A 25,020-nucleotide genomic window follows, 5' to 3' on the forward strand; every position below is an offset into this window, starting at 1 on the left:
ACATCGCGGTCAGACCAATCCCAAGCTCTCCTACGTTATCCGTCTCACCATCAAGTGCTGCTCATGGTAACTTGGCTGGGGTTTTACGAGCGCGTAGCTTGCACAAACTAGAGTGCCCACTCAACACCATCAGCTCCATATGCAGTACCACCCGCATTAAAGAGAGCAGCACCATCCTGGGCATCGGCCTTCGGATCATCAACCTTTGGATCATCATCCTCCGGTTCATTGTTCAAGAAGTCGCCCATACCATCGCCGCCCTCAAAAGATCCGGTAGGGTTGTGGATGCTCGGGCCGGGCCTGGGATTTGCGTCCGGCTCCTTGTATCCCCACATGAGCTCCTGGGGCAGGAACTCGTAAAAGGTCGGATGGCCGTCCACGAATTTCTTGATGAAGCCGACGCCGTAGTTCAACAGGCAAATGTCCATCTCGAACTTGAAGCCGACCTTCATCAAGGTCAAGATCTCCTCCTCCATCACCAGATTGTAGGTGACATCCTCTACCGTCTTGTGCATCGTGTTCTCCCAGCCGCTGCGAATAATGGTGGGCTTCACCTGAAGGAGGCCACAGGGCTTGATGATGTTGGCGTCATCAGTGTGCTTGTTGATGTCAGCAAGATGCTTGTTGACGCTCTTGAACTTGGCGTGGCACTCGTCGTCGGGCAGAACAATGCCCACTACCTCGTACGCCTGCTGAGTGATGGTCTTGGTGACGGTCGGGAACCCAGCCAGCTTATCGAATTTGACCCCCTTTTCGTGTCCGCAATTGGAGCTCATGAGAATGGACAGCACAATGCCCATGTTCTGGCTGGCGGTTTTCTCGTCCACTTCGTCCACCTCCTTAGGCGCCCAGACGTTGTCATTGTCGTCCTCGCAGGTTGCCAGACAGGCGGCGGCACTGAAGTCACCTGGCAAGAGGAGAAGGATCCGGACGAGCACGGGCATCTCCTTGCGGGCCTTCTGACACACCTTTTGCGCATTCCTGAGGTCCTCGGCGTGCTCGGGGCAGACGTCGTGAAGATCAACGTACTTGAGGAAGTTGGATACAACATCTACGCCGGCCGTATAGGAAGCTGCTCCGGGGGTGGTCAGACGAATCATAGTCTCGGAGCTGCAAAGGTTAGCATGACAGCCGTCAAAGGGGATACAAGTTGAACCAACAAGAATCCAGCGGCCACGCCAGTGAAGTCGATATCCCAGTGCTCCGGCTCGTTGGGGTTGTAGTAGCGAGAAGCATGCATACCAGGCTTACGCTCCACGAAGTCGTTGGCCCCGATATCATGGATGTCGTCCTTGTCCAAACCATCCAAGTCGCGGCTGGTGAACGACGCGGTACCTTGAAACTGGCGAGCGCTGGTATCAATGCCGCCCAAGAACAAGTACCTGCTGAATAACAGTTCTTTCGCGCTATCGAAGCGGCGACGGGCTCGGTAACGCTGAATGCATTCCTCGATGCGGTCAACGAAGGGTCTGTTCCGGGGGTAGATGGAGTTCCTCTCCTCTTCGAACTCTGCCGGGGTTATGGGCGGGTCGCAAAAGTACTCTGACATGAAAGCGATGTCAATATACCGTTTAAATGGGAATCGTGTTTGTGGGGTCGCGATGGAGAAATGCGTCAAACTCACCTTCAAAGCCTGTGGCGCGCTTCTTCAGACTCTTGCTCTTCTTGGACGTTTTGTTCTTCTTCTTGGGCTCTGCATTTTTGGCCAAGTCCATGTTCTCCTTGCCCTCGACAGCATCAGGACTGCCATCCAACGACGGCTTGCTCTCCTCCTCGCTTTTGGTGGTGGCGCTATCGTTGTTTGAGGACACCTTCTTGGGCACTGCAGCATCGGTCAAGGGCAGGTTCTCCTTGCCATCAACGGGGCTATTGCCATCCGACGGCTTGCTGTCCACCGCAACTTGGGCGTCGGCGCTATCGTTGTCTGCGGAAGCCCTGGCTGCGGTCACTTCCGCCGAAAGGTCGCCCGAAGAGGCGGAGTCGTTGGCGTGAGTAGACATGTTCAATGGTGTAAGTGAACGTGAACCAGATGGGCAGGAAGTGATGCAGGCCTATTGGTCTGGTGGTGGCTGTGAAAATATCACGCCTCTCCGTCCTTGTTGGCCTTTCGGTGAGTGACAGATGAGTAAGATGTGACGGTGGAGGGGTTTTCAGACTGGGCCGACCCGGACACTCGCCAACCGTTTATCCGCGAATCGTCTTGCGGCGAGGAAAACTTGTGCGGACCGTACGCGTGTGATTAGGTTTGCCAAAGCTTGCTGTTTTGCGGCTGGGACTGCCTGAGGGTTTGTTGTTGCTGCCTTTTGGTCGGTACGCGAAGGGCAAGATTGTAGAGAAAGACTGCAGGGCAGTTGGCAGAGAGAGTCTGTTCACGACGTGGGAGAATATTTGTACTGGCAAATGTATGGACCGGGAGAGAAAAGGAAGCGGAAAGAAGGCAGTAGAGGTAGTCTTGCCATAGTTGATGGGACGATTTGGAAACCTGGCACTCGTCCAATATCAACCGCTTCACTGCTCTCCTACGTAGTAAACGGGAGCATCATCGTGTTTTCATCTTATCCACGCCCCTGGCAAACCAATCCCATCCCCGACAACTTGAACCTTGCCGAACGACTTTCCTAGGAAAGATTGCAAAGTGCGTGGAAGTTGTGACCGAATAATGCGAGACAAAGTTTGGACCTTCCGGTTGTGATGAGACTTGGTGTGGTGTTGAATCGGCAGGAGCAAAGGACGTTTCGCTTCACGCGTTTGCCAAACAAGCAGCTGCTGTGCGATTTATCATATTGAAGACCAGGGCAGGTTGCGCCCTACCATAGACCTTCGACGCCTCGTTTTTTCCAGATCGAAATCGCGACGAAGAGACAAAAAGCAGACGGCTGATCTCCCAACACAACGCCTGACCGACCATGTGGATTTATACGGTCGCATGTGGTGGCAGTACAGTTACCTCTACCTCGTCTTGCAGAAATCCCTTACTCGCCGCCAAGCCTCCCGCGGATGCCTCACTTGACTCCGCACTGAAGGCGCCTCCATCTGCTGCTTTGCTTGGAGCTGGACACTTGCGACAAGCGTCGATACGACAAACATATCGATAGAAATCAAGTATGAGCGCTACCTCTTTGAGATATATGGTATAGCAGACTAAAAAGTGTCTCTCCACTGGGAGTAAACATTAGCGTTGTTGAATATTGAGGGTACACCAACCTGACAGCCTGGGTCGTTCCATTCAGCTTTGGAGCAAGTACCTCGACGGAGCTAGGTAGACCAACATTCCCAACACTACCTTGTATTAGGGCCCCAAATCTCGATCTGATCTGTGCCAGGTGTCAGATACACGGTATAGAGATCGAACAATTCGGGTTACTTAGCTAAGCGCTCGCTGCAAGTGTGTACAAAGGTACACTACTCAAAGAGCCATTGACGTATACGCGAGACATTTTAGGCTGGCAGTTTGTGAAAGGTCAGCCAGCCCACGGTTGTCCATGTGAGAGGCTCATTGTCGTACTTCCACAACAGTAAGCTGGCTTTGCCCTGATCATTCTGTCCTCCGGCTGCGACGGTCTGAGACATCAAGCCCGGGTCTACCGAGTCGCATCAACCGTCGGTCTTGCTCATCCACCAACGACCGGTTGGCCCGTATTAAACAAACCCCGCGTATAAATGCTGACTATTGCTCATCGTTGATCATATGAATGAGAACCCTTTTTGTTCAAATAGCCGCTCTGATTCGCGCTCTCCGCGGTATGCGGCGCCCGATTCTGGTTCGGATACGGCGGGCAAAGGAATAAGACTAAGACTCGCATGTAATGGCAGCGCGTCTGAATGGACGAGATGACGAGGCAGACTGCATGGCGGAACCATTAACGAGGTCACAAGAAAACGTGGCTGTGTGGCCAAACTTGGAAGAGGCTCTTCCGCCACCCTTTCAATATCGTGAAATGTTGAGATTGCGAAAGGTGGTTGAAAGACCATCTTCGATTTGTGACTTGATGAAGGCGCAGCTCACCCCCTCGCGGGAAACCCCCCGGTCTGTCCTGCCGCCGTCCAGGCTGGAAAGGTCCAATAGTGGGTCTCTGGTCTCCTGGAAGGGTCCGGTGGAGAGGCTAAGAGTGCATTTGATTGGTCACAGCCCCTCGCCCCATCTACTCGGCAACGAACCTAGCGCGCTCGCTGCATTCTTTCCAGCGCTCGTGCCCTCCCGCAAATCTGGTGCCCTTGTTGCAGCGCCCGTGCCTGTCTCGAACCGCTGTGAGGGAACTCACAAAGGAACCTGGAATGGAACACTGGCGCGGGGAGTGCGCGTTGGTGAAGCTCTCCTTCCCCAGCAAGACAAGGGCTTTACGTGCATCCTTTTGACATCGATACCCACTGCAGCCACACATTGGCAGCTGAGCACTTGTACCAGACGAGTAGAGGTAACCTCGCCGACGACCGTGGGATGTGGTGATGCATGACGGGTACCACTCCGCCTCCAACACATCGTCTTCCAAATTTGTTTGTTCCCCCCCTCCCCTTTCCCCTTTCCTCTTTCCTGTTTCCCAAAATACTTAAGCCCCCAGGCCCCGAGCCCTTGACCTTGGCCCTTCCCTTCTCCTTCACCGAATGTCAACTGCTATGCGACTTTAATCGAGCGCCCGCCACCTAAAACGTGTATTACTCCGAATAGTACTCGACAATCTGACCAACTTAAGCCCATGAAACTGCGAGCGCCGGTTACGATCCGCCCGAAAGCCGCACCCGTGCCCCTCTGCTGTCAGCTAGCAACGACGCCTCTCACCTGAACTGCCACCAAACAGCCCGCTCGCTCACCAAGGCCCATCCAAACCGCGAGGACACGACGCGCGCCACCTCCGTAAAAATCCCCGAAACAAACCGCAAATATGATGGGCTCAAAACCGATACCCAAGTCCGATAAGGAGCTTCAGCCCTACAACATGGCGGTCGCCGGCCAGTATGTTGCTTTCTTGTTTTCAGACTCACCGGCATCCGCTTTCAGGACTTGGTTGTTAATATCTCGGGCAGTGACGGTACTATGGTCGACTCTCAAGGCGAACTCTTCATCAAGCCCTGCACTGATCAGGAACTCCAGTTTTACAAGACGGCCAATGAGAGCCACCAGGCTTTCGCCGATTTGATGCCCGTTTTCATGGGTGAACTAGCGCTCAACGGTTCGACAGACGTCGAGGACATCAACGAGCAGCTCCCCGCTGTGTCCAGCCTAATTCCCACAGAAACAAAAGCCAAGGTTATCAAGCACGCGAAGGAACAAGCTGCTGAGGCCGCCGCCCACCATCCCGCGTCGAGCCGTAAACCAGGGTGGGAGGAAAAGGCCCAGTCCAACAAGATCGATACTAAGCTGTCGGTGGTACTGGAAAATTCGGCGTACGGCTATACGCGTCCTAACATTATGGATGCTAAACTCGGCAAGCGGCTGTGGGCGGATGATGCGCACCCAGATAAGAAGGCCAGGTTTGATCAAGTCAGCGCCGAAACGACAAGTGGCTCCCACGGTTTTCGCATCGCCGGCATGCGTGTGTACAAGGGAGACACCGACCCTAAAAAATTGGACCCGATGGGCTACAAGGTCTACGACAAAAACTATGGCCGGAATACGGTCAAGGGACATAATCTCGTGGAGGAGATGCGGAAGTTTATCTTCAATTCCCAGGCCGGTATAGATGAGGAACTCGGCAAGATAATTGCGGGCCTTTTCCTCAATGACCTTAGGCGCATCGAGGAGGTGTTGGCCTCGGAGGAGAGCAGAATGTACTCTGCAAGCTTGCTGTTCACATTCGAAGGAGATGGCAATGCACTGAGAGCTGCGCTTGACCGTACGAGAGCCGACATGTCGGCTGAGCAATACAAGAAGGAAGATGGACCGTACACGCCGGGTCTATCTGCATCTCGCGTTGATAGTGGCATCGAGATGGATGACGAGGGGCAGATGGTGTTCCCAATCAACGCAGCCATGAACCAAAACATGCTAATGGCGAACCTGGCTCAGACACCTGGTTCCCAGCACATGCAGTTCTCTGCGGATTCCGACGGAGAGAGCTCGAACGGCGAAATATCTCGCATTTACTCCCTCAAACTCATTGACTTTGCCCATGCCGAGTGGACACCCGGGCAAGGACCAGACGAGAACTCTCTGTTTGGCGTTCGAAGTCTGATCAAGATCTTTGAACAGCTGGCAGATGACTGAAGGGCATGTTTACCAAAAGCAAGCGTGGAGTTAAAGCGGCATTTCAAGGCGTTTGGGGTTGCGACTGTAGCTACCTTGCGAGACTACTGTTAGAGCATGTCACGGGAAGGCTAGAGGCATAGAAGGAGACGAAAGGGAAGAGAGCAAGCATATACACATATATATGCATGGATAGAGGAGAGGTTTCTAATGTCCGTTATGGACATCATCGAAAGAAGGCGAGCCAGCTATACGGGTCTATTTGGGGGACGGCTTTCTTTTACTACAATATACCCCTCATTTTCATTGTACATGGTTGGTTACCTGATGATCTCGTCAGATCTCTAACTTGACTGTATAAACAACCATGTGCCATGTTTGACTGTTCTATTCTTGGTCAAAATAAGGTCAAAGTTGCCAAAGCAAATCATTCCTTTAAATTCTGCCAAACACCCTAGAAAGGGCAGGTTACCTATCTCTTACAGGAAAGAATCTTCTGTTTGTATTCGGCTCCTTTAACACGATTTCTAGGTCCCTTCAACACGTGAGATGGGATAAAAGTGTGAAGACTGCCTGAGAGAACAATGCATTTTGACATGCTACCTCCAGGGTACACAGCGTTTGCGTCCCACTGCAGCCGCTAAATTCAGCTCCAACAGCCTTGCTGCAGTGAGCATCAGCTCTTCCACCTGCATGCCACCATCATCCTTGCACGCCAAAGGTCGGACTTTACAACTTCCATTGCAACTGGCGCAAACGTAGACGAACCCTCTGCCATACAACACAAAAGGGACAAATAATACATATCCAACAGCTTGTGAATTTATACCGTTCACACGCTGAAACATAGCCCACCATGTCAATTCCTGGCCTTGGTCAAATAGCCCCACAGGTAAACCAATCAAGAAGCTCTCAGGCGTGCTTCGTAGAGGCGCGCCGCGTATCCAACGTCATCGCCATCCCCTCCAAGCCTCTATCCCTTTGTCGCAGTCGTGACCCCTGTATACAGAGATCATGCCAGCTAACCAAAGCCCGCGATTTGCTGTTCTACGAGAAATCTAGGCTCCCACATCTACTCAGCGAACCATCAACCTCCGACCGTTTGGCGAATGGCGCTTCTCCATCCCCCACCAACACAGCACCTTCTCCTCGAACTCCTCCGCCGCCGGCGTCACAGTCCGCCTAGTAGCCGGCACCGCTGAACGCGACGGCACCGAACTCACGCCTCACAAGGACTACACGTTCCTCCCGGGTACCAAATCGAAGCTCTTCACAGACCAAGGATGCACCCTCGAGATCAACAACACGGGCGGCTACCCCCTCGAAGACCGCGTGGTCGAATACCCGCACCCGGAACAATCGCCCATGGTTAGCTATATCAACCTTCATTTCGGCTTAGAAGACTACGAGCGCGCCGCGGCCGCCCATCACGCACAACACCCACTACCACACCAACAACAAGGGAGGCAAGGAGGAGGAGGACCAAGGCCGAAACCTGGACCAAGAGTGCTAGTCTGCGGTCCCCACTGCGTCGGCAAGACCTCCCTAGTCAAATATCTCGGCGCCCTCGCTACGCGCATGGGCTCCCAGCCGCTGGTGGCCAATCTGAACCCCACCGACGGCCTGCTGTCTCTGCCGGGGACGTTGAGCGCGGCCGTGTTCGGCACGCTGATGGACGTGGAGGAGCCGGCGGGCGGGTTTGGCGTGTCGAGCACGCCGATTAGCGGGCCCAGTCAGACTGTTAAGAACCCACTTGCCTTTTATTTTGGGCGTGAGAAGGCCGGGGAGGACGTGGAGACGTGGAAGCAGATGACGGAGCGGCTGGCGGTGTTGTGTAAGCGCAAGCTTGAGAGGAATCGGGATGTCAGGGTGGCCGGATTCTTGGTTGATACGGCCCCCGTTGATGCGGGAGATAAGGAGGGACAGGAGTTGTTGGCGTGGGGGGTTAGGCAGTTTGATGGTGAGTGTCTCTATCGCCCCCAGGAATGAAAACAACAAAGGTCCTGAAAGCTAACGATACGACTATATATAGTCAACTACGTCGTTGTGATCGGCTCTGAAAAGCTAAAGACAGAACTCGGGCAACGGTTTGCCAGCGAAAAGACGAGCTTTGGAGAGCCGGTCACTGTTCTCGGTTTCGACAAGTCGGACGGCGCTGTGCAAATTGACAAGGGATGGAGGCAAAAATCGACAGAGACGGCGATCAAAGAGTACTTCTTTGGTGGCATCAAGGCGCGACTGAGCCCTTTTACACAATCGGCCAGCTTCGACGAACTGGTCGTTTTCAAGGCGCCCGATGGTGAGTTGTTCTCTCTGCCCACCAACTACGACACTTCCACTTTACCTACCTGGTACCTAAGCTAACTATGCGACTTCTTAAACAGACCCCTACGAAGGCGCCCCAGTTCTCGAGCGTGTTGAAATCACCCCCGAAATGGCCCACTGGACACTAGCAGTCATGATCGCCTCTGTGACCGACTCGCCGCAGGCCATCCGCTTTTCTTCCGTGTTGGGCTTCATCGTCATCGCTGACGTGGACGTGGAGCGCCGGCGTGTCAAGTTCCTGTCGCCCGTCAGCGGTCGTCTGGGTAACCACCCGCTCATCTGGGGACGCTGGCCGGAACCGTATCTCAACTTGCTGGCGTAGGCTCGCCAAAATGTGATGTGGGTGCGACTGGGACAAGGTGAACCAGGACAAGATGATCATGATTTTGGTCAGCGGATGATGAACCTACAAGAAGAGAGAAACGAGCTTGCGGTTTGTGTAAATGCGTGGCGGGACTTGGTGGCGGATATGGTCGGCATTTGTTTGGGTTTCGTGGTGGGATATGGCGATGGTGAAAATGGAAAGGGCATTTAAAAGGTGTTTCTGTTTTGTTGCTTTTAGATGGGTATCATTACATACCGAGCATGAGAATCAGCGGGAATAGATTTGGTGCATTCTTACTTCTCTTTTCGTTGCCGGTTTCGTTTTCCCCCCGAAATGCAAAGTGTCACCCAGGAACGTAAAGGCATCAGTCAATCAGTCAGCTGTAGGCATTGGACAGCACTCATACCCAGCAATAATACATTCGGATATGTTGCGTGAAAAGACAACACGGGTTGAAGTCTGATCAGATTTCATGAAAGCCTCTCTAATTGATATGCAGCCTGTGTATGCTCTTCAGAAGATAGAATACATTGTAGCGTTCGTTTAACCAGCTGAAATACAATTTGAAATCCCGATATGCTGCTTCTGAACTGCCGTGTCTACGTTGGTTATTACTCCTGCTCTCTCTTCGTCCACTATGATACTAACGATGACGATACAAGCTGCTAAATGAACATATGACTTTCAGGCTGATGTGACTTACGATATTCCATTCGCTAGGCAACGGTTGCATATCTTCTCTATAGTTCCTACGCTTGTGTCAACTTTGTCAGATAAACATCGATGCCATTGAAAATGGTTGAAGCCGCTTAGGGCTTTCGCAGATTTGATCTGTTCATAGCATTCAACAACAATCCCCAAGAAAATCTAGAACGCCCGCATAAGTTTGTGGGAATGACTTCCTATCTTGCCACTTGGCTTATAGAAGACAACTAGATACGTATTGCCCGCTTGCGCCAACAACACGCCGAGTTTGCTACTCCGTCTGTATTTTCTCTTTGTCGTCAAGCAGCTTTGTAGGTAGGTAGGTAGGTAGGTATTCGAAATCTTTAAACAGCGGTATGTGTAATACCTCCAGATCACGACGATCACATCCGGGATATTGGACAACGCATGCAGCCCTACTACATAAATACCGGCCTGTCATGTAGTACTGGTAAAGTTCTCTAGTATGTTACTAATCATTCGGCGACCGACCACTTTCCCCCATAATGATGATCAAAACCGTTAAATGTTGAAAAATGCCTGATGTCGTTATTCTACCCTAACATCCAGGTTAACCCCCGTGATAGCCAGTCATCATCTGAAATCAAGGCTTTCCCTGCTTTCCAAAAGGATAATCAATGGCTGAATGGGTATTGTAACCGGGACGGGGAGGACGGGAAATGGGATACGGGAACCGTTAAAGGCTGAAGGGGGCTTATCTCATATCCAAGGTTTGAGTGACAGCCATATGGCTTTCCCGTCATTGTCCGTTCGTTCATCATACCCCGTCATCAGGGCGTCAGGGAAGTTCAGGGAAGTCAGGGACAAATGGCTGGCTGGCTGGCTCGCTGGTTACGGTAGCCGAAGGCCACAAGACCCCCCCCTTCCCTTCCCCCCGACCCTTTCCCCCATTTTAACGAAGAAGGGATACCCTGGACTTGGAACAAACGAACGATCTGTCTCTCGCTCATCAGCTCGCTCCACGAGAAAATCCCGTCTGTCCCCCGTTGGCTCATTGAACACTTGTGCACTTTTTGAAGAAATGGGACAATTGGGAACAATTTGGAAAATTTCTGTCCTGTAATTTGGTTGGTATGTACTGCATTGCAAGCATGGACGCATTTGCAAGAAGAAGAGGGACAAGAAAATAAGGGCGGAAAGGTCTTCCGGTTACGGGGCTTGGTACAATGAATCGTAGCCCCACCGTTCTGCAGGTATTAATTACGTTGGCGAGAAGAACCGTTGTTGGCAAGGCGTTTCCTTTCTCTCTCTCGACTCGTTTTCTTTAACTTGTGAAAGAGTGATGATGATGATGATGATGATGATGAGACGAACGGGGTCGTCGCCCTGGATTCCTTTGGCCCGTACGAGAGAGAACTCCTGGACCGGGATGTGGTCTGCCCCAATGCCCCTCCCCCCCTTGAGACTCTCGGGGAACAGACCCGGGGAGGGAAGTTTGGACCGGTTGTTGTTGGGCGGTTGACCGTCTTTGTGATGGATGATGCTTCAAGGTGAGATACCAGGTCACCTGGATCCATCACAACATACCCGGCTCGCTCTGTTGGTTCGTTATAGTTACCTTATGGAAAAACATCTGATACTCCTTGACCGCCGGGTTTTCGAACGGGAGAGGGAGTCAGTCGCTCGCGCGCGGGGAGCTTCGGGTACGGAAAACGGGCGGTTCGTTCATCTTGAAGACACATGAGAAAGGACAACGGGGACGGGATTGGACGGAATCATCCCGGTCGCTGAGGAAGGGAAAGGCGGACCCCACTTTGCAATTCCCGGCATGTGGTACCCGCTATCCCCGTCTGTCCTTAGGTTTCTCGTTTGGTGTCCGTGCCAACCCGGCCCGCCCAGCAAGATGGACGAGCTTAACCAGAGTGTCGGGAGACGGGGAGATGCGACGGACGGACCGGCTGGCGCTGCGTGACCATTCAGTTCTTCCCTAATTCAAGATGGGCAGGTCCAAATGTCACTTTCACTCGATGGCCATTTTCACCCCTTGAGGTCCCCTTGGGATCCCCATCTTGGTCGCCGAGCTCTCCTTTTCTTACTATCCAAGGTCTGTCTTTGATCGATCGGGTAGTTCCTTGCGAAAGTGTCGGAATATTTTGTGCGGGAAGAAGAGGGAAAGAGAAAAGAAAGAAGGAGAGACAGCGCTATTGTCGCGTAGGAGCCCAAAGGGTTCAGATATCTCGATACCTTGTGGGATTTTGCTTATTCTCACGCGTTGGTGGCGTTTGCCTAGCGGTTGGATATCTCAATGCCAGTCTTGGGCTTCTTGGCCCTCTTTGGCTGGCCTCGGGGCTGAGAGGGTCGGGATGGCTGGCTGACGAGCTGTCACTTCCGCAGCTGTTGTGACTGGTGAAGTGTTCACTCTTTTGGGACAACACGGCGAATTCCAAGTCGAGTGTGTTGGCTCGGCGCGGTGTGCTCCAGTCCGCTCATTTTCCAGTTGTCTGGTTCGGTTCGGCCGGGAAAGGGTTCCGTCCGCTTTTTGATTCCTATGGCCTAGCCGTATGTGTATCTCTTGTCTGTCTTTCCGCTTATTTCTGGACTTTCTCTTTGCCTCATCTTCGGGAGACGAAACTGACAGACCGCACGCCCGCAAAATGGAGCGAGCTATGAGCGAGAGAGGGCTAGTTGCTAGGTTATCAGCGGGGTTTTCCTTAAAATCTGTATCCACCGGAGACGACTCCGATTTTCTGTGGCTCTGTGAAGCATCAAGAAGCCAAGGAGCAATTTCCCGCCAAAGAGAACCTTGACGATTTCTAAAAAGAGTAACCGCCAGATAGTCCGCCTACGACCCAAGTGAGATGAGCAGAGCCTGTGATTTGCGCGCGAGATTAACGACTCAGATTCGTGCTTGCTGATCAGCAACACCAAGCCCGAAAACGGTGATTTTTGTCGTTGCGGCCCCGGACTTTTTGACTCTGACGAGATCTGCAACTGTCTCTGAATCCTGACGATGGCGAGGTGCTCACCCTTTTTACTCGTCCGCTGAAAACCCTTTTGTTTCAATGCCCAACGCCCACTGGATGCCGTACCTTGTGTGTCGAGATCCCTTCATGCCACCGTGTGGTGCATGCCCGATCTCAGCGTTGTTTACCAGGTTGCTGAAATGACCCTGACCTTGCTACAACCACAAGCCCACCATCTGGCTCGCCTCATACAATGCCTGAATGCCCGGTGTTGCGAGCGTTTTGAAGCGAGCGAAAGATATCGCGGAGCGGACTGGATGTGGATGTGGTCCCCTAATATCCAAATCTGAGACTCCCACATGGTAGCGGCTCGTACAGTACTCTGCCCTAATGGCGGCGGCGACATGTGGCAGTGAAGCATTGCGAGTCTCGCTCGCTCCTTGGTCGCCGAACTGTAGTGATAAATGGGGAGGTGAGATATTTCATATGTTTCGGACAGAGGCGAAGACTAGACTGGATCTCATCGGGTCCTCAGCCACGCGTCCTGGTTGAGGATTGCCATGTCGAGTCGAGATAATCCCCCTGTCTGTCGAGTTGATCACCCCTGGGTGAAGAGAAGAGCGCGCTGGTTAGCCAAAAGTTCTCCGGGTGAGACCACGGTTGACGGCTCTTCTACCCTTGATCAAGGCCAATCAAGAAACAGCCTCAAGCTGGTGGCTTGAAATTCTGGGTTGAAAACCGCTGGGCTGTTGCGCATATTGCGGCACTCGTCACTGAACCAATTCAACGTGTATAATAATTTCGTATGCCGGATCAGGTATCCCGCGCCAATGTCCAGAGACTGCGCAGCTGTATGTTGTACCAGATACTCACACTGATCCCTCACCTGTGGTGCCTCGTGAATAATCATCTACTCGGCACCCCAATCAGAACCAGGGCAGGAGAGGACAAAATAAATCATGCTCCGGCACTCGCACCCGGACCTTTGAGATCCAATGCTCACATCTTGCTTGCCAGTTCAGCCCAGTCAAGGCAGCATGGCTCCTTGCAGGATGATGACGAGAGAGATGCATTTCGAGGCCAGGGATTGGGGTGGGACAATGAAGTTGCAAGTGCCGGGGAATGATGTGTGAAGTTGTTGCTCGATGTGGGCGCCGTCTTCTTGTTCGGAGTCTTGGCCGTTACAAAACTGAATGTTTTTCCTACAAAGGCACAGTGCCCGTTGAAGTGGGAATCGCTTGGGATTTTGCATGGGATGGGGCCAGACTGTATGAGAATCGGATGTGCTTTCTGCTATCTGAAATGCGTACAAATTACTGCCAAATGTGTTAGCCAAGCGCAGGCCAAGAAGCACTACCTGGATTTTGCATGCAACCCGAGCCGCCTGCCAATTCATTCCACTTTCAACATCTCCTGTCCATTCAGAACAGCACTGCAACAGACGCTCCTCCCACCGCATTTCCGACACGGGTGTCAGCTGTACCTACAGAGGTATCCGACATTGGGAACTGAATTCCAAATGGAAATCACCAGCAATCAAGCACTTCGAAACTCCCTTCTCGTATACGCAGTTTTGTGGGCGTTCCGTTCGCCGAAAACGAGTCGAGGGAGCTGGCGGCGGGAGGGCGGCCCCCAGAAGCAAAGCCAAAAGCCAAAATCCAGATTCAGCGCATCGGATGCCGTCGAGTCGTTTCTCTCTCTGTCGATTCCAGCTTGTCATCACTGCAGTGTCATCATACCGCCCCAACACGCGCCCCTCTTCGGCCCCTCATCGCTTAATTTTCTTTTTCGTGGGCGCCTCACTGGCCAGTCAACGACAACCACATTTTGTGACTTGTTCGGCGGATGGTGGAGTGCCCGAGTGGTTGCCCATCACCGTCGTCGGCCTTGGATAGTGTTGGATGTCGGGTGTCTTGTTCTCTGGCATTTGGATGGACGCCGGTGTGTGCGTGATCTGAGGGAAATCGACCGACTGACCATGATGCAAGTGTGTCGGGTGCCCTGACGTCCTCTTCGGTCTTCTCATTCCTTCCTGTGTTGTTTGCCCTCGGAAGGGCCCGTTACAGGCCGTATTCACTCAAGCCGTTTCAGCCACTGCCCGGATAAGGTATCAACAATTGCGGTTTGCACACAATAATAGAACAATGTCGACTCTCTGCCACTGCACTTCTTCCACAATGAGCAACGCTGCACTGCAAAGAAGGAAACTGCAAGTGATATTGTGATGCTCCTGCTGGTGTAGTATCTTGGCACCGCATCAACACCTTCTCGCCAATCTCTTTCTTAATAAAGGTACCGCTTCTGAGAGATGCAGCGGGCCCTCCGGGAAACAGCAGCCCTTCACACAATTGAGGTTTCGCAGTTGGGCCACTGCACCATCAGTGTAGCTGGCAGCCAGGCAGCCCAACTTTCCTTTCTCCCTCTGGACAAAAACATTGCTTTCCCGAGTCCCCACTGTCTTTCATTCGCTTGCAAATCCAGCCAGTCAAACAGACGGCTCGGCCAGTGCTGGACATTAATGGACAAGGCCTGGCCGTCAGAGCTGTGTCACATTGTCAGGATTTGTCTCGAGTGGTGATGTTGATCACTTTTCGTCCGATGTGGACCGGGACGACCCAAGCGAGCGGGAGTTACTACCTCACACCCAATTTACTCCTGGCGCCTTAACAAGCCAAGCAAGCCGCAAGCCGGGCCTCGAGCAAGCATTTTGCAGACTTGACAGGGCCCGCCGCCAAGAAAGTTCCCACGATGCTCCCACGGCTCACCGTTCCGGGGTTGGATTCTCCGTTTTCCCTGGGAGTCTCAAGCCAAGCTAGCCGTCGAGATTCCACAAGTAGTTTGCCTCCCCATTTCCATCTCATCATCCTTCCCGAGTCCCTGTGTCCGTCTCGGGTCTGTGCCCTCGCTCAAACCTCAAACCGAACCAGGAAGGGGCTTTCTCTGCCTTGATCATTGATTAATCGCCCGCTAATATTACCTTCTTCAATTCCCTCTCCCACCGGCCTTGCATATCATCTCCTTCCGAATCTGCTCAAACATATTCATTCATGGGGTAACAAGGGTGACAACAACGTTAGCTCGCCCCATCGTACCCCTTTGGTACTCCGTTTACATCATTGAATCTGTTCTATTTTCACTCGTCTCTCTTCCGCCTTCCTATACTCTACTCCTCATCTATCCCTTCATCCCTCTTCATCTCAAGAGGCCGGGCCATACTCATCTTCAGTTGGGTTACAAGTCACCAACATACGGACCACTTATACAAACGCCTCCGCCGACTACATCATCGACTACATCGACTCCTAACGACGGCAAACGATCGATTCAGCGACTCTAATACGACAAAGGGAAGAATTGGGCACCAGATTGGTCACTACGCGTGTGCGTGTGTGGAAAAGGACGGTCAGACACGGTTCATTCCGGCGGGTGTTGTTTGCTCTTTCTTGCCAACAGAGACCAAAGAGCGGTGCGCTTGCTTGCATCTCATTCACTTTTTCTCGGTGCCTCCCTCGTCACTGTGACCACCGCTTTCTGAGACTCACCTCTCCGGCTCCCTCCTTCCGGACCTTCTTCCATTGTCTATCCAGCTTCAACCTCCCGCCGGCTTCTCACCTTCCACAGCCGACTGATACACATCGTTGTACCGACGTTGTTCTTTGAGTCGGTTCCGACTCTACCGACTTTCACCAACCCAGGCCCCTACATGATGCACCGGAGGACCGATGGACTGCCTTGGTGAACGTAGGCTAGACTCAAAGTCGGCCAGACAACAACAGACACGACGTCGTCCTTGCTGGCCGCCGCCGATATCTCATTATCGACCTATACCAATAGAGTTCCAAGTCATACGGTATGGCTATCATCAGTACAATCCTGGAGTCGGCCTTCGGTAGCCCGACGGCGCAAACCCACCATGGAGATTTTAGGGCTGGAATCCGGGATGAATTTGGGGAATCAGAACAGGACCGCGGGTTGAAAAACGACCTCGCCATTGTATCACTTACCTTCGCTTCCATCAGCCTCGTCCTCACTCTTTCGACCCTTTACTGGTTCGTGAAAATGAGGAAGACGTTTCGGCATGAGTAAGCAACCTGCTTCTGTTTCAAGAACTGACCAAGTACTAACCGTATTGCGAACAGACTGATAGTGTTACTTATTCAAAGTGACTTGATCAAGTCAGTGTGGTTCGTCATCCCCTCGATTGCGCACCTACTTCGAGGACCAATTCGCTCCGACTCTGCCTTTTGCCAAATCGCCGGATTCGGTCTCGCGCTAGGCATCGAAGCATCCGACATCGCAGTTCTGCTCATCGCCATCCATCTTCTGATGACCATTTTACGCCTTCGGACCGGCCTCTATCGCTATCGACACTGGGCATACGGGGCCTACTACTTCTTCCCCGTGTTATTTGCAAGCTTGGCTTTTGTGGACGGCACGGGATATCAGGAGGCTGGCCATTATTGCTACCTCCGGACAGACAAGAGTTGGGCACGGTTGGCCCTCAGTTGGGTCCCTCGCTACGTCATCTGCTGCAGCATCCTAGCCATTTACTTCTTTGTTTACTTTTACGTTCGCAACAGATTGGAGGATTATGGACGGAGAAGCTCGGGAAATATGAACCACCCGCGCTCCCGGGACACGCATGACGTCCCTCCTACTCCCCAACTTATCTCCCACGGATTACTTGCATCGCTACCAAACTCGCGAAGAGGATCTGCAGCCGAGCAGAATGTTACCGTCAAGGACCGTAACAGGTCTGTGTCGTCGATCAGCACGGTCCAGTTCGAATTGCATGTGGACGAAGCTGGGGAGCCGCCAGCTAGCAGGTCAGGACGGTCATCAAAGCACAGGCCGGCAAACATGAACTGGAGTTGGCCTGGATTCGTGCAGGCCCGATCCTCCGGAGAAAACGGACGCTTGATGGTGGAGGATCCCGATGACCCTTTGTCACAACCACTTCCTTCGCCACCGCTCCCGGTTCACTCTCCCGAGAGGCCACTTAGGGCCAGTCGGTCGGATAAGTCATCGGCCAGTCCTCGCTCCTATTGGCATAGGCCAGTCCCTTCCGATTGCTCAACTGTGCACGGAAACCACGCAACCCATGACTTGCCGCCAAGCTCCACCACCACGGTTAACCAAAGCACATATCACATCGATCTCACACTAACTCACATCCTCACGATGCTTCGCAAGGGACCTCCGCGAACATCTGACAACCCTCCCACCACTCGGCCTTCCTCGATTACCGTATCGCCTGGTTCAATTGGTGGCGACTCGGGCGTCACTCGCAACCGCGAGAGGGCCCGGCGTCAGCTCCGCGCGCTGTTTGCTTACCCACTAGTTTACATGATTGTCTGGATATTTCCCTTCCTCTCCCACGTGGTGGGCTACGACGACAAGGTCTCCTCTGGGGATCCGCCGTGGCTCCTGTTCGTGAGCATGGTCAGCCTCGGAATCCAGGGCGCGGTCGACTGCACGCTTTTCACTATGAGAGAGCAACCGTGGAAGTACGCGCAGGGGAACTTTTGCACTGCGCTGCGGGCACGGATGCGGTTTAGTGGCAGCTGGAGAGACGTCGGGTTTGCGGGCAGGACACGGGAGGAGATGTACCATGACAGCCAGCTTGCGAGGAGAAGACGGGAGCAGGAAATCGCGGACGAGAGAGCCCGACGCGCTGCTCACGAGTTCACTCAAGAGGGCGCCGATGTTGAAGCTGCAGCTGGCGGTGCTAGAGCTGCTGTGACGAAGAAGACTGGAGCCGTTGAGTGGTGGGACACGGCCGATTTGCTTGATGGGATGATCGATGACGATGAAGAACTACGTGACGATGCAGTTGATGATTTTTGGGCTCAGCTTTACCGGTTGAATGGAGGCTGATTTTGACGCGAGTCTCGGTTGAGCTTACTACCCTGCTAATCTTCTCGCCTCTTTTCTTTTTGGACACACACGCAGGTGGCTTACTATTAGTTTAGTGTTTTTCTTTTTGTTCATCTCTTTTGTTATCCTCACTGAAGTCATGGCGTTTTTGTTTTTTTTTTGGTTTTTCCTTTTTGTTGATTGTTGAGACCAAGCAGATTATACCCCTGGGTCGGTGGTCGTCTTTACTTGGTTGTTTTTGCCCCTGTCTGTCATGACATACGCCATTACATTGAACATGGGATCGAAAGCATTTGCGATTGGTGTTGTGGCGTTGTCAAGTTTTAGCTGCTTTCTGAAAGTTATTTTTCCTTTGTATCACATAGCACACAGAGACGGAGGGAGGGGTGAGAAAGGTGACGGTAGGTGGGCTGATTGTGGTCTTTAACTTGATAGATTTCAGCATTGTTACTTCTTATGTAGCGCCTAGCATATTGTATATACACACCAAACCCAAAACATACTCCAAACAAAGTCATTCACATACAATCAGTATATTTCTTATAATTTGGTCGATATGAGCCCGTAGGTTTCCATCATCCATCCACGTATCCAAACCCGATACTTATCCATTACCCCCAACCCTCAATCCTGCAAAAGAAACCTGTAAAAGGCCTGGGCTATGAACAAACCATCATCCACCTTATTCCTCTCCACACCACTTCCAAACAGCTCATCGTTGAAAAGGCCAATCGCCCTGCGCGACTCCAATAGCTCCTCCATGATATCCACCGTAAACTCCGGGTGGCCCTGCACTGTCAACACTTTCCCGGGGATAATGAACCCCTGATTCTCGCAGACGTCCGTAGAAGCAAGGAGTTGCGCACCCTCTGGCACGCCCACGACGTGATCACGATGCATTTGTTGAATTTTCTGTTCACCACGTCAGTCAGGATTGGCACCCCTTTCCGCTTATGCAAAATAAAAGAAAAATTAAAAGAGAAAGAAAAAAAGACTTACCAAATCCTCCCTCCCCTTGAAAATCCCCCTTCCAGCCTCCGTCAACCCAACCCGCGTCACACTAATTTCCCAACCCCTTTCGTTGCGTTCCACCGTTTGGCCCAACGCTCGTCCGACGATTTGATGTCCGAAACAGACGCCGATTACTTTGATCGTCCTCCCTCCGTTTTCGGCGTCACCTTTTGTGATGGCCTTTTTGACAAATTCCGTCAGAGTCAAAATCCATGGGTCATTCTCAAACGCGCTGTGTTTGGATCCCGTGATGAGGATTGCGTCGATTTCGGATAAAAAGGGGTAGTTGGCGTAGGGATCCGAGGGGGAGATGTTGACGACGTCGTGGGCGGTTATGGTTAGATAGGAGGAGAGTGGTTCCTGTGAAGGAGATGCGAGGGCCCGCGTGAAGAGGTGCGTAAAGACGCCGCGGTAGCCGTTGTAGCGGGCGTGTGTGCCGGCGGGGGGGGTGTCGGCTTCGAGGATGGCGAGGCGGATGAGGGAAGATGGTGGGGGGATGGTTGTGGTTGTGGAAGACATGATGGGTGGTTGGCTGATTGCTGGAGGTGATGAAAGTCGTTCGGTGGGAACGGAAAAGGGATGATGATGTAGTTTAAAAATAAGGGAGTAAAATGTCTAGTTGATGTGTAAGTGCAAAGAGGAGGCCGTTGGGACGATGTGGCTTTTAGTTTAGTGTATACTGCACTGCTGATACGTTGTTAAGCGGCGAGCCAGAAGCAGTAAAGTCCAAGAGATAAGGTCACAAGAGTTATAGGTTGTAAGTGATACGGAAGAAGAGATCAGAAAGTTGGTCAATTCTGATGTATACTCGAAAGGTTGGAGTTGATCACTGACGGGCAGCAATCGTGATAACAATCACGCCTTTGCACGCTCTCCCTCGGATTACCTAAACTTGACCAACAACCACCAAATTTTGACTCACAGTAACTCTAAGAAACCAACCGGCCGGTACTCGCGGAATCAAGGTGGCGGTTGATGCCATGGCCAGGCCGCCATGATCCGAGGCGTGGAAGGGTCCAGGGTTCAACTCCTCACCGTTGGTCCCTGGCCGCTGGCGGGGTTCTTATCGATACGAGCGACACTCACTCCGCTTTCGGAGTGACGATCAATGGGGTCCTACCTCGGTGAGCACTTGCCCGGATAGTGGGGTTGGGACCGAAGGCGGACGGGCAGCGATGGGCCGAGGCACCGCCAAGGCTGCGCCGTCCCTCAACCCGTCAACCGGCACCTGCCGCCCCTCGTCCCGTCGTGGAGTTACTGTATGACGCGCGCATGTGCACTGCAGGGACTCGGATTGTTTCTATTGTCGTACAGAGCGTAACTTACTGTTGACTGTGTCTCACAGAGAAACTTTGTTGTACTTACAGTACGGGACATCACTTGTCATAAGTATTTGAGAGGCCTATTCTACGCGAAATACCCAAGATAACAACACAATGGCGCCCGCAGCCCGGCGTGTCTCCCTCAAGAATTTCCTCTTGACAGCTCGCAAGGCGTTGCTCACGCCGCCAGCGCAACGGCCGAACCCTTTGATATTTGTCGTAGGAAACGAATCAGCAGGTAACTTTCCACGTCATCCAGGAACCGGACTCAGTCCATACCATAGTTATGTAGATCAATCACTAACAATCCTCATGGAACCAAACCACAGACCTCGACTCCCTCTGCTCCTCCATCCTCCTCGCCTACTTCCGCACTTACGACCACTGCACCAGCAGCACCACCCCCGGGGTATTTCCAACCCTACACATCCCGCTCTCCAACCTGCCCTCAGCCGACCTCGCCCTTCGCCCGGAACTTGCCGCCGTCCTCAAGCCCGCCGGTCTACACAATGACGACCTGATCACCCTCGACGGCCTCCCCACCTCCAGCTCCAATTCCAACAATGATACCTCCAGCTCCATAACGCCTGAAAACACGCAATGGCTGCTAGTAGACCACAACGCGCTCACCGGCCCTCTCGCCGCTCGCGGGTTTGGTGCTCCCGATAAAATAATAGGGTGTATCGACCACCACGATGACGAGGGCGTCGTTTCTTCTAATGTCGAGCCGCGGATCATCGAAAAGAGCGGGAGTTGCATGTCGCTGGTGGTGGAGTATTGCAAGCCGGGGTGGGAAGAGCTCAGCAAACTAGAAAGGTCGGAAGAAGGGAATGCAGATACGAGTCCGGAAGAGTGGGAAGCGCAGTTGGCGCATCTGGCGCTGGCGCCGATATTGGTTGATACGACGAATCTGACGTCAAAGGATAAGACGACGGAGTGGGATAGGGAGGCTGTGAAGTTTTTGGAGGGGAGATTGAGTGCCTCTTCAGCTGCTACTGCGGCTGCGGCTGCTGCGGCTGCTGGTAGCAGTGAAGGGAAGGGATACGAAAGAACAGCCTACTTCAACCACATCACCTCTCTCAAAGAAGAAATTGCCGGGTTAAGCTACCGCGACATTCTGCGAAAGGACTACAAGCGGTGGATGGACGGCGGGCTAGCGGTGGGTATCTCAACGGTCGTCAGGGGGTTTGACTACCTCATGACCGAGATTGGAGACCAGAAACAGTTCACCGAGGCGCTGAAGGCTTGGGCAAAGGAGCAGGAACTCGACATCGCGGCGGTTATGACGGTGTCTAATCCTGATGGGAAGTTTACGAGGGAGTTGCTCGTGTGGGCGTTCAACGAGGGGGCGGTCAAGGTTGCGAAGCGGTTTGTGGATAAGAATGGTGGTGAAGAAGGGCTGCGGCTTCAGACGTGGGGAGGTGGGAAGTTGGATTCGGAACAAGGAGAAGCGGAGTGGGTGAGGTGTTGGACGCAAGGACGGGTGGATAAGAGTAGGAAGCAGGTGGCACCCATGTTGAGGGATGTAATGAAGGAGGCGGCTAGGCTCTGATGGGGGCTAGGAGGTGGGATATCATTGACATATTAAACTGATCAATGCCCTTTTGTGGTCGATATGCCGAGTTGGTAAAATGGCCAAAAAGATACCATGACGACCAGACAAAATGTTGATAATGATGTGAATGCAAAGGTACGCCAAACTAATGATACATGTAAAAGCTTACATCCACATGCTATCGTACAATCGTCTCCCCCTTATCTAAGCACCCCAGGCAGCGGACCCGTGCAAAGTTAGCCAGAGTCGGACAAACTCGCGATCCATATACTGTGCGTCTGAGATCCTGTCATCAATGTCCTTTGCCAAAGACTCTGCCTCCGGGTCAGCAATGCGAATGCATGCCTCAAGCGCCTTGAGCATAGCCGGCGTCACCCGCACAGGCGGCTGTTCATGCCACATTTCCTCCACACACCATCTCAGAGCGTCCGTGGCCATTGCCTGGTGATCTACCGCTGCAATGCGCTCGTATACCTTGGTGTACATGCGTTCGGTCCTGCGCTCGCAATACCTGGGGAAAATGCGCCAGACGTTCCAGAACTTCTCCCAGGCGCGGTAGTGGGCGTACACGTCGAGCAACCGGATGATCTCGTCTTCGGTCGGACAGTCCATCTGGGCCTCGCCAAGTAGGTCCTCAAACTGAGTGAGGAGTCGTCGAGCTTCGGGGGTGCGGACGCCGGTCCGTAAGAGGGATTCGATCACGGCCACGACCACGTCGAACTCAATCACCTTTTCGCCGCGGGAAAACAGCATGTCGATTACATCCATGGAGAGGGAAGCCTGTTGGCGAACGCCTGCGTCAGTCGTCTCTGGTATGGCAAATATCATCCGGAGGAAGTCCACAAACTTTTCGCGCGAAAGATCGGCTGCTCCCGAGAGCTTCATTTCCTGGATAAGGTCGCCGAGTCGGGCCAGGCCGTGGTCGGGATGCTGAAGGGCACGTGCTGCCTTTTCGAGCCAGAGGCGGGCCTCCCACGCCTGGGCGGAGGGCAGATTCTCGATGGCACGGTTGAACAGGCGCATAAAGGTGCTGGGGGAACCGTCTTCGCAAAGGGATACCGCTGAGAGGGCCTGGTCCTTGGGAAGGCTGTAGAGGTAGTCCTGCATCTGGAATAAGAGCTGAACCTTGGAATCGGTATCCTGGGCCAGAAGGTTGTCAATCGTAGACGGGCTAGCGTTGCTGTATTCCCATCCAGCCATTGCTGTAGCCAAGTCAGTTTGGGAAACGTCGACGGCCTTTGCGTGCTGTCGCGCCGAGGTAGAGAAGTACAAGCGATCAGGTCTCTTCCGGTTCCGTCCACTTGAACGAATGGGTGTCGGGCGCAAGAAGGTAGAGCGCGATACAGTGTCGGGCGCAGTGGTGAAGGTGGCATCAGGAAGCTTCCCGTCGATCTTGTCCTGCCTCTCCAGACTGCGCCGCAGGATGCCGCTCCAAAGCTTTTCCAGAGCCAACTCCTCCCTCCGTGTCTCCGTCATCAGCTGCACAACAATTGTGGTCCCGCTTTGGGGCACACCGAAACCGCTTGTCATGCCATTCTCGTCCTTGAACTCCATTTCCATGTCCGACCATCCAATAGTGCCGAGATTAACGCAAATCCAACCGGTGGTGATGCCGTCGTCAGCTCCACTCGGAAGGCCCGTAGTACCGAGAAGCTTCGCCTTGCGGGCCTTCCTCCTCAGTTTTGTCTTCAACTCATTCCTTCCCAGCAAGCCGTCAGCCTTGGCCGAGATTCCACGGTTGCGCAGCCAGCGTACCAGACGGTCGGCAGAGACGTGCAAGTGACGCTCACTGCGGGCAGTGCCAAAGAGCATCAGCACCTCGGGCCCCAGAGCAGGTGGCGGATCGATCGCGCGAAGATCGAGAAGGTCGAGGTTGTCCATGCCCAGCTCATCGGATACGAACTTCACCAAGGGCTCCATCAGCTTGGGAGAACCCTCGGGAATGTCTGGCAGCGGCGGCGGCTCGTGTACGAGGGTGGGATGTGTGGGGGCGTCGACTTGAAGATACCACGGCACATCAGCGCCGCCTTCATTGCTCGTCTCTGTGCTGGCCTCTGCTTTGTTCGCCTCTGCCTGAGCATCCTCGATCTTGTTCGGTTGCTCTTGAGCGGCAGGCTCAGCGTGTTCTTCGATGGCCGGGCTAGCCAGTAGTCGAGGGGAAGGTCGGAAAGTCGAGTAGGTGACGGCCGGGGAGAGAATCCGGGTACGGGCTGCTGGAAGAGGAGCTCTGGGAGTCGCGAAGCTGCTGACGAAGAGTCGCAGAGCCGAGAACCTGCAGGCTGAGCAGGCTGAAGCTCTGAGGACAGCGGGAGTCGCGCTCATGGTTAGTTGTAATCGCGTGGGGTGGCCGCCGAGTGTTAGACACGCAGATTACGGGTCGGGAATCTCTCTCGGGTCAATCTTATTCGGAGCTGTGGTGATAGTTTGGTCGAGAGAGAAATATGGGTTGGTCTGGACAGACTGGGCCCGAAGTGTTGGAGCTCGGACAAGGCGAAGGTATATGTACAGGCTGATAAATGAAAGTACTGTATTTGTAGAGTAGTGGATAGGTACTACTCTAGAGCCACTGCAGAGTTGAATGGATCGAGCATGTTCTGGTCGCCCAGGCGGGGTGGGGACCGTGCTTTCTTCTTCTGTGAATCCGTAGAGCTTCGGGTTGCTCTTGTCTGATGTCCAATTGGTGCAGCAGTCAGGGTCGTGGCGGAACAGGTGGGTCTAATAGCGGGGTGGACCGTCGGCCGTGTAAGTGAAAAGTCAGATTGGCCAATCAGGACGCCACATGATTGAGATGGAAT

At 53.2% G+C, this 25,020-nt stretch overlaps 7 protein-coding genes across 7 annotated transcripts; 4 read left to right on the forward strand and 3 right to left on the reverse strand.

The window, feature by feature from the left end:
• Window positions 1-107: 107 nt before the first annotated feature.
• SMAC4_01034 (uncharacterized protein) lies at window positions 108-3,778 on the reverse strand (the record flags this gene model as incomplete). The annotated part of the gene is made up of 3 exons (XM_003350095.2): window positions 1,625-3,778; window positions 1,161-1,542; window positions 108-1,110 (listed from the first exon to the last, which is right to left on the reverse strand). Exons 1-3 carry the CDS (start codon window positions 1,998-2,000, stop codon window positions 108-110), a joined length of 1,761 nt encoding a protein of 586 aa, XP_003350143.1. The 5' UTR covers window positions 2,001-3,778.
• A 435-nt stretch (window positions 3,779-4,213) lies between these two features.
• Window positions 4,214-6,749, forward strand: SMAC4_01035 (uncharacterized protein). Its single transcript, XM_003350096.2, has 2 exons — window positions 4,214-4,951; window positions 5,023-6,749. Exons 1-2 carry the CDS (start codon window positions 4,881-4,883, stop codon window positions 6,200-6,202), a joined length of 1,251 nt encoding a protein of 416 aa, XP_003350144.1. The 5' UTR covers window positions 4,214-4,880; the 3' UTR covers window positions 6,203-6,749.
• Window positions 6,750-6,866: 117 nt separating this feature from the next.
• Window positions 6,867-9,211, forward strand: SMAC4_01036 (uncharacterized protein). The gene is made up of 4 exons (XM_003350097.2): window positions 6,867-7,073; window positions 7,244-8,141; window positions 8,214-8,480; window positions 8,566-9,211. The coding sequence occupies exons 1-4, from the start codon at window positions 7,038-7,040 to the stop codon at window positions 8,826-8,828; spliced, it is 1,464 nt and encodes a 487-aa protein (XP_003350145.1). The 5' UTR covers window positions 6,867-7,037; the 3' UTR covers window positions 8,829-9,211.
• A 5,919-nt stretch (window positions 9,212-15,130) lies between these two features.
• Window positions 15,131-18,464, forward strand: SMAC4_01037 (uncharacterized protein). Its single transcript, XM_003350098.2, has 2 exons — window positions 15,131-16,542; window positions 16,600-18,464. Exons 1-2 carry the CDS (start codon window positions 16,313-16,315, stop codon window positions 18,335-18,337), a joined length of 1,968 nt encoding a protein of 655 aa, XP_003350146.1. The 5' UTR covers window positions 15,131-16,312; the 3' UTR covers window positions 18,338-18,464.
• Window positions 18,465-18,825: 361 nt separating this feature from the next.
• SMAC4_01038 (uncharacterized protein) lies at window positions 18,826-20,368 on the reverse strand. Its single transcript, XM_003350099.2, has 2 exons — window positions 19,337-20,368; window positions 18,826-19,249 (listed from the first exon to the last, which is right to left on the reverse strand). Exons 1-2 carry the CDS (start codon window positions 19,865-19,867, stop codon window positions 18,962-18,964), a joined length of 819 nt encoding a protein of 272 aa, XP_003350147.1. The 5' UTR covers window positions 19,868-20,368; the 3' UTR covers window positions 18,826-18,961.
• Window positions 20,369-20,568: 200 nt separating this feature from the next.
• SMAC4_01039 (uncharacterized protein) lies at window positions 20,569-22,329 on the forward strand. The gene is made up of 2 exons (XM_003350100.2): window positions 20,569-20,908; window positions 21,000-22,329. The coding sequence occupies exons 1-2, from the start codon at window positions 20,785-20,787 to the stop codon at window positions 22,220-22,222; spliced, it is 1,347 nt and encodes a 448-aa protein (XP_003350148.1). The 5' UTR covers window positions 20,569-20,784; the 3' UTR covers window positions 22,223-22,329.
• Window positions 22,330-22,371: 42 nt separating this feature from the next.
• On the reverse strand, window positions 22,372-24,693 carry SMAC4_01040 (uncharacterized protein). Its single transcript, XM_003350101.2, has one exon. It carries the CDS (start codon window positions 24,545-24,547, stop codon window positions 22,430-22,432), a length of 2,118 nt encoding a protein of 705 aa, XP_003350149.1. The 5' UTR covers window positions 24,548-24,693; the 3' UTR covers window positions 22,372-22,429.
• Window positions 24,694-25,020: the final 327 nt, after the last annotated feature.

Source organism: Sordaria macrospora, chromosome 3 (genome assembly GCF_033870435.1).
Source record: "Sordaria macrospora chromosome 3, complete sequence".
In the NCBI taxonomy this organism is placed as follows: Eukaryota; Fungi; Ascomycota; class Sordariomycetes; order Sordariales; family Sordariaceae; genus Sordaria; species Sordaria macrospora.